Below are 8,729 nucleotides of genomic sequence, written 5' to 3' on the forward strand. Positions count from 1 at the left end.
GATGATAGCAATAAAAGTTTTTTATGTTAAAATTTTATGTTAAAACCATTTGAATGATTTTGTTAATGTATCGGTTTGGTCTTAAATTTCATTCGTAATGGTCTTAAAAGGTCTTTAAAAAGTCTTAAATTTAACTTACTGAAACCTGCATGAACCCAGCTTAAAAGTAAAACTCATACATGTTGAAGGCCATGTTAATACTAGAGAATTTGCATTTCCTGGGAAATTGCATTGTGAATTTCTTAATACTGAAAGATTTTTCCTGACAGCTGCTGAAGAAGCTGAAAATGTTTAATAACAAAACTGTTTTTGTGAGTTCAGTTTGAACAGCTGACTTTTGCTGAAAGTAGGAAAACAAAAGTAGACAGGAGCAGAAACAAGTTGAAATTAGCAGACAGATTGTGAACAGGGAGTATAAAAGCTCACATTGGCAGAAAAACAAAAAGATTACAAAAAAGTTGCAATTTGTTGTAAAGTAACTAAAGTAGCTGAAAAAGCTGAAATTAGTACAAAAACTCAGAAAGAAAATATTTGCTGAATTAAGCAGTAATATTCTGAAATTTTCGCAAAAATGTAAATTTAGATTTTAAAAAATTAGCCAATAAATAGCTTCAAAGTACTAATGAACAAACACCAGCTAAAAAAAAGCATAAAAAGTTTAGTTAATCAGAAAAAAGCTGATAGAAACTTAACAAGGCTTAAATTCATTCCAGAATAGCTGAAAGGAACAGAAAAAACTAAAATCAGCAAAAAATTAATAAATAAGTCGTTGAAAGAAGCCGAACCAGAACAAAAAGCAAAAAGTATAGTAAAGATTTTAAAGGGTTTKAAGGCTGTTAAAGACAAATCTATTCATTTTCAATGAGAAAAAATAGCTGAAAAACTTAAGCAAAACAAAGTATAAATTGCTCAAATACCAAAAGTCATCACACCCAGGGCATAAATAAACTAAACATTTTGATACATGAGCTGTTAAAATAACAAAAAATTGTGCTCAGTAGCATTCACACAATAAATGTACTAAATGTTTTTACTGTTTTTCAAACAAGCTTTAAATTAATGGAACATTAAATACAGTATATTCTTGTTTCTTCAGTAATTTGCTGTTTAATATTCTAATACTTGTTTTATTTCATTTATTTTATACTGAAAATCCGTTCTTTGCTTGAAATATTTACTCAGTGTTCATTTCAAGACCATTTTTAGTGGTGGGCAACATGTTGGTGTCTGATAATTTCAGTCCTTTTTTGCTACTTTAACTTTAAATCAGATGGCATCCTGTTCGCCTTTTACACCCAAATAAAAATGTTAAAATAATCAACCTATCACTAGTTCACTAGTCACAGGTTAATACTTTCAGTAGGTGTTGGAAACAGAGATTTAGCTTCATATTGACTTAACAGCATCATTCAGCTGCTTGATTATGTCAGGTATTCATTTTTTTAATTTTCACAGAGCTTCTGATGACTATCATAACTTCTTATAATAAACTGATTTTAAATGCTACCAGATTAAAGATTTTTGTTTTTGTAATTAAGGCAACAGACCTGCAGCCATCGTGTCTCCCATCGCTGGAACCACCAGAGACGTAGTGGAGACGGCGCTCGACATCGGGGGCTTCCCTGTCCTCCTGAGCGACACAGCTGGCCTCAGGGACAGCTCAGACCTGGTGGAGCAGGAAGGGGTCCGTCGAGCMCGAGAAAGGTCGGAAACACAAACTCACAGTAAAAGAAAAACAATATGATCCAGCTACCTACTTTTGCTTTCAGTCATGAAAAACAAACATTTTAAAGAACTTWACCCACAATTAACATCAGMGTTGTCAAGTAACAWAATACAAATACTTCATTGYTTTACTACAGAAGAAGTTTGGGTTATTTATAGTTTACTAGAATAATTATTTTTTCAGCCAAACTTTTACTTCTATTTCTTACATTTTCATGCAATTATCTGTACTTTCTACTCCTTACATTTTAAAAATTAAAGAAGTTATTTATATTTCAAACACATTACTTAAGCAATACAATGCCGAGGAGTGGGAGGGACTAGTGGATCTGGAAAGACAATATGTGGGGTGGAGATAACGACACCTGCAAAATGGGGGTAAATCCGTATAAATGGACAATCCATATAACTTAGCATGTATACTATGTCACTTTGTCTCTATCTCTATCCAGAGACATGATGCCTCCTGGTTAGAGTGAATTGGATTACGGTTGGATAAGTATGAGTTTATGCCATCCTGACAGMTGAGCGTGGAACACATGTATGCAGCTGAAACACGTAGCCTAATGCATCACAAATTTTTCATTAACATTTTATTATATTTTATAGTCATTATGGCTTTTAGGAAAACGTTTTTGGGGAGGTGGGGTTGTGCATTGTAGCCCACTGTGCTGCAACCTAAACGTTTATCCTTAATGGCCTGTCGCTGCTCCTTCACGTCGAGAGGAGCCARTTGAGGTGGCTYGGGCATCTGGTTAGGATGCCTCCTGGACGCCTCCCTAGTGAGGTGTTCCATCAACGTCCCACTGGGAGGAGGTCCAGAGGAAGACCCAGGACACGTTGGAGGGTCTATATTTCTCGGCTGGCCTGGGAACACGTTGGGATTCCCCCGGACGAGCTGGCCCAAGTGGCTGGGGAGAGGGGAGTCTGGGTCTCTCTGCTTAGGCTGCTGCCCCGCGACCCGACCCCGGACAAGCGGAAGAAAACAGATGGATTTTTACACTTTTACTTGAGTATAAAAACATGAGTTGATATATTACCTTCTACAATAGTATTTTTAAACCCTAGTATCTATACCTCTACATACAAAAACAGATATACCGTATTTTTCGGACTATAAGCCGCACCGGACTATAAGCCGCACCCCCAACATAAAAAAAAAGTACACCCAAATTTGCCGTCAAAAAAGTGAATTCAACATCAAAACATAAAAAGCAAACCTTTAGGAATTAAAGTTCGGATGAATACGGTTCATTTAACTGACCTTATTTTGGTAGTTTTCTTTAACAGTTTCTGGTCCAACAAAACGTCTCATTCATCGTCCTCCAGCGCACTGAAACCATCGAAGTCCTCTTCAGTGTCGGAGTTAAACAAGCTGAGAAAAGCTGCGTCACACAGCGGTATCTGTTCAGTGTTGCTTTCTGTGTCGCTGTCCTCCCGGGGTAATGCTGGCTCTGAAGCTGTGGTGGGAAAGCCCACCCGCTCCAGCATACGTCACTGCATGAGATTCCTTCCCCGAGGAGTGCAATGCCGAAAAAAAAGTCAGCAGCTCTTCACTTGACGTTTATCCACAAACTGGTCCTGGATTAAGCTCCAAAGTTTTTATCAGTCAGATTCCACCGTAAAAATGTCTGTTTTATCCCCTTTTATGAGTTTTTGGCCATTGATTATCTTTAAATCGCTGCTTCCTGGTCAACAGTCGGCTCTGGAAGTGATCGCTTTTTTCTTTTTTTTTTCCTTTCTTATTTTGAAGCGAGTGGTTGAAGCAAATGCAGCATAAGAGCCCCCTGGTGGCCGAAGAAAAAAAATCCATGTATAAGCCTTACCGGACTATAAGCCGCATGGTTCAAAGTTCAGGAAAAAAGTCGCGGCTTATAGTCCGAAAAATACGGTAATACATTTAATTAAAATAATTATGTCAACTGTTTCCACTCAACTGAACTGAGTAAAGATAACACATTTACTTTACATTGACTTTAAGTAAATGTAACGTAAAGTAAATGCGTTATGCTCAATTCAGTTGAGTGGAAACAGTTGACATTTTTTAAAATTAAATCCACTACATCTGTTTTTTGAGTRTACTTCAGTAATGAATGTAAATACTGTTGACACCTCTGATTAACATCAGAAAGGAGTTATTGAAATGAAGCATGTTCTGGACAACAAAGAAAGGAAGAAATGAGTCTTTTTTTGTAATGTCTGAGTAGCTGCCGCCGTTTATATTACTGCTGAGACAGGGTTATAAATATATGGGACAAACACACTCAGGAGGTTGCGTAACGGAGAGCCACCTTTCCTTCTTGTAGCATTTTTATTTTCAAGCGATTTTTTTTTTTCTCCATGTGCTGGACGAATTGGATGTATTGGACATGTGGAGATTCACTGATAGCTGAAACACWTGATGTTTTATAATATAAAAACATGCAAACAGGAGGAAGAATGAACATTACTGAAATAACGTTTTAATATTTAATTAGATTTTTAAACAAATCTAAATAAAGACCTGATGACAAATCTCCAGATTTGAGTGTAAACTGTTGAGTTATTTGGGTGATCAGATGTCTCTATAGGAAGGGTGGGCACTTTGTGTTCTATAGGAAGCTCATGTGTGGGGGGAGCAGGACCGAAGCTCGTGACCCGGGTCACTACAGGAAGGATGTGGTATGAACAAGAATTCACTCCTGCTGCTGCTACTGCTGATGTTACTCCTGCTGCCGCCTCACACTCAGATGGATGCGAGACGGAAAGATTTCAAGTGGTTTTCATCCAGCCTTTATTTAGCTGCACGCTGTACTACAGRGCTAGTCAACTGGCAGCCCGACCAGAGTCCGGCCCGCCAATTGCTTCATTCATCTCAAGCCCAAACCCCCGGTTTTCTACTTTAGTTACTGTAAGTTCTTTTAGTTAAACATAGACATGTTTGGTGTCTACAGAAACATTGGCTAGAAGCTGGTAAAAAACATTTCTATGCTCACTCAAGACTAAAACTACAAGCTGCTTAAGATAAAACAATGAAAGTGAAAATAAAATTGGTTTAATCTTTTGAAAAAACCAGAGATGTCAAAATTATATTTGTGTTAAATAGGAGAGATAATGTGTTGTTTTTAGTTTTGATAATGTTTTATTATCACTACTTTTATTACATAGGATTCTGTATGTTGTATTTATGATTAAATAAAAATTTTATAAACTGTTTCAAAGGTAACCGATACCTGGTTTATTCACATAATGATTATAATTGATGGATGTTCGGCCCTTTAGCTGTTGGCCTGCAGTAAATGTTGTCCCTGGAGCAATTTAGTTGAATAGCCCTGCTGTACTAAAATATCAGATGTGTACAGTGCAGTTCCAGTTAACTCTGAATAAAGTTATATGACAAACTGATTCAGTTTTACATCAACAGCTTCATTTTCCACAGATAAAACCAGGGTTCATTGTGTTAAAACTGTGAAAAAAGGGAGTTCAGAGAGCAGGAAGTGAGTATTTTACACTCGTATTGGAACAACACAGTTCAGACCTTGGGAAATACTGGGATGTGCTGGAGAACACTTCATGCTTCCTTTCCCATCCTCATTGCAAGATCTTGGCTGAAAACCTGTTGCAGACCTGGATGGAAGTGGATGTTTCGATATTGCGTAAGCTTATCAAAACACTGGCTCGGAGAACACACAGTACAAATTAAAGGTGGTCCAACAATATCCTGCCACATCCTTGGCCAGGCAGTGTAGAGACTTTATGAGTTTCTGTTGTGAAGTGTCTTCTTACTRCATTATTTCCCATATTTATCTACAATGAGTCAAATAAGTTGTGATGTAAAGGTTTCTCAAAACAAGATGAAACAGAAATATTAGAAAAACTCACCAATATGCTTCAGGATAAAACAACCTGTTTTTTTTTYCCTCTGGCTCCAGGGTTCAACAGGCTGATCTGACTCTGCTGGTTGTGGACTCCACACGTCTTCCGTCTGACGTACAACAAGTTGCAGGTTTCCTCTCAGACCACCTGAAGACTGTGCTGAAACAGCCTGAGACGGGTATTATTATATTATATTATATTACATTACATTACATTACATTATAATGAACCAGACACATGTTGCAGTTTATTTCAACAAATACCTTTTTTGAACAATTGAACTAACACAAGGAAATAGCAGAATTTGTCAAAAGGAGGCGGTATTTAAAATGCTAATGTTTTCCCAACTTTACCTGTTCAAATTTGGTACCAATAGCATAAAAATGAATGTTTTACACATAATATCAGACAGTATGCCCATTCATATTTCCACAAGTGTCCAATAAACTCACTGTAGACCATCTAAAGTCTGTAACGTTTCAACACGGACTTCACTGAGGGCTCAAATAAAAGGTAATTACGTGAATCATATTCTACCATTCAGATCCACTCCCACCATGAATAAAATATGAATATGAATCACATCTGTGGCTGCCAACACCCAACACAGCCAATACAGTATTCTTTTGATGAAGAATAATTGTGGCCAAAAGTGTAGTCCAGATTATCCAAAATGGCGGCCAAGACACAGTGACAATCCTCTCTTCTACGATTTCCTCGTAACAAAAATCAATCTTCTTTGTCTTGAAGAACTAAAAACACTTGGGAACAATTACATTTCCTCCTTTAAAGCAGGGAATTCCAGTTTTTAGTGAAAAGATATGCTATAAAAAAAACTGTTTTCTTTTTAATGTGCGGTTTGCCTCGCCACTAGGTGTCCTGGGGAGCAGAAAATGGCAGAACGACTAGAAAAAATATATATAATATGTAAAAATTATCTGCTTCTCCTGTCTTTGTTTTGTGGACCTTGAGTCTGTATTAAAGTTTAATAATATAAAAAGTTATTTGCACCCTCAAACCCGCTCCCACCTTCGTGTTGAAAATCTGATTGGCTCCACGTCTGTGATGTCAGAACAAAGCTCAGAGCTGATGGCCACATGGAGCTTGCTGAATGTTATTGGCTGTAGAGATGCCATGGATCAACCCAGTTGGTCAAAGGGGGTTTCAATCGAAAAGGGGACATTTTATTGAATCATTTTAACTCCCTCCTACGCAAATTCAAAGCTCCTGACAGTTTGGAAAAGGCTATAAAGAGGCAGGGAGTAAAACTGGTGGCACATGGGTAGGCCTTGCTAGTTAAGATACGATACGATTCTTATGAGTTTTTTTAATCTCCTTAGTAATAGTTCAAATGAAATGTTTTTTTTTATATATTATAAATGTTCAATAAATACAGGACAATAATTTCATGACCTCGCAGTGACTCAGCAGAACTTTAAAAGTGGAATAAATAATGCACGAAATTGCCAAAGTTCCAATAAAGTTGTCCTTTGATAATGAGTTTTAGTCCTCAGAAAGAATCTGTTTTATGGTTTGTTTGTTTTTTTACCTCATACCACTGTGCAGATAAGTGTCTCCTGGTGCTGAATAAGACTGATCTGCTGCCTGAGGCTCAAACAGAGAAGCTGAAGCAGGAGCTGAGACGGGTCTCTGGACTTCCTGCTGCGTGTCCCATCTCCTGTCAGACCAGCGAGGGACTGAAGGACTTCCTCACTGTGCTGAGAAGCAGTGTTCAAACGCTGTGAGTTTTCAGTTAGCAGGATCAAAAACAAGTGTAGTATCGTAGAAGTACAGAAACTTGGTGGTAAATTATGGAGAAATGTGTAAACTTTTACACAGTACCGTAGTACTTGCAGGTTCATTTGAAACATACTAAATTACCAACAGAGGAATATAACTGTTAACTTTGCTGTTCTTGGTYGGCTCTACAAAGTAAGCCATAAAATGTTAAAGTGTTTTGTTGCTCTGCTTCTCTTTACACCCTCTGTAGGTGTGGTGACCCCCTGTCTGGTGCCCCCACCCTCACCCAGTCTCGCCACAGGGCCCACCTGCAGCAGTGTGTGGCAGCTCTGGGTCAGTACCAGCGGTACAGAGACTTTGACCTCGCTCTGGCAGCGGAGGGGGTCCGCTTGGCTCTCACCAGCCTGGGCAGGATCACCGGTCGGGTCGGGGCCGAGGAGATCCTGGATATCATCTTCAGAGAATTCTGCATTGGAAAATAGAAAACAGAAAGTCCAGGTAATGAGTGGGCTCAGAGAGGAAGACTACAATCCGAGCATCATTGAGCAAACTGGAAGACAAAGGGCACACGCTTGGCATCTTGCCTGGCTTCCTTACGCCATGTGTGCTCTTGGCCGTGGCAACTTCTGAAGCTAAATGTTTATTTTGGCCTTTTTTTATCAGGCTGAAATAGTTTTCGGATTATGACAGTGCCTCAGGGGCCCAATATACTGAGCAAGTGTTTGGAAAGTGTTAAGTCATCGTCTAAAATGTTTGCTAGGCTCGAGTATCATCCCCCAGGGTTGCACGGTTACAGTAAAAACATTTAACAATGAGGTCAGCCTCTCTGAGGTCAACCCAGGGAGGTCAGCAGAGGATATTTACTTTTACTGCTGAAAGGTGGTTTTTATTTTTTTGCCGTTTCCTTAAGTGAAGGTGGTAGAGGTGAGGGAGGCTGTGCAGCTTGCTGATATTAAGTGAAAAAATGTCCAAATTTAAACTCTTAAGTTAATCGACTATAAAATTGAAGATGTGTTTAGCTCTCGTGAAGTTAAGGAATAAGAAGTTCTGTCAACATTTTATGATGATGGATTATATTAAAGATTACTCCTCACATGCAAGAATTACAAATAAAGATAATTGTATAATTGTATGTTTAGAAATGACAGAGTTGCATCAGTTTTAGTTAAACCTTGAAAATAAAGTTGTTTAAATGTTTACTGTCGTGCACAAGATGTCATATTTGGAGTATGTTATGCTAAAATGGTCTATGGACTCCAAAGCACTTCAACCATTCACCCATTCATTCACATTGATGGTGGTAAGCTACACTGTAGCCACAGCTGCCCTGGAGTGGCTGCCATGCACCATGTTATGAACCACTCTCAGCTACTACCACAGCAAAATTTGATTTGATTTGATTTGATTTG

General features: G+C 38.4%; 1 protein-coding gene across 4 annotated transcripts in view; it reads left to right on the top strand.

Annotated features, from left to right (window-relative positions):
- Positions 1 to 8,729, top strand: part of gtpbp3 (GTP binding protein 3, mitochondrial) — a 35,856-nt gene that overhangs the window by 18,980 nt on the left and 8,147 nt on the right. For 2 of the 4 annotated variants that reach the window (XM_014007332.1, XM_014007333.1), the window contains exons 8-11: positions 1,539 to 1,704; positions 5,637 to 5,758; positions 7,147 to 7,321; positions 7,571 to 7,818. In XM_014007332.1, the coding sequence (XP_013862786.1) occupies positions 1,539 to 1,704; positions 5,637 to 5,758; positions 7,147 to 7,321; positions 7,571 to 7,802 (695 nt within the window). In that variant the 3' untranslated portion in view covers positions 7,803 to 7,818. Of the gene's footprint in view, positions 1 to 1,538; positions 1,705 to 5,636; positions 5,759 to 7,146; positions 7,322 to 7,570; positions 8,518 to 8,729 lie in introns of those variants that run through there. The other 2 variants (XM_014007334.1, XM_014007331.1) reach the window with 1 other exon arrangement.

The sequence above is a fragment of the Austrofundulus limnaeus genome, unplaced genomic scaffold, assembly GCF_001266775.1.
Source record: "Austrofundulus limnaeus strain Quisiro unplaced genomic scaffold, Austrofundulus_limnaeus-1.0 Scaffold41, whole genome shotgun sequence".
Taxonomy (NCBI): domain Eukaryota; kingdom Metazoa; phylum Chordata; class Actinopteri; order Cyprinodontiformes; family Rivulidae; genus Austrofundulus; species Austrofundulus limnaeus.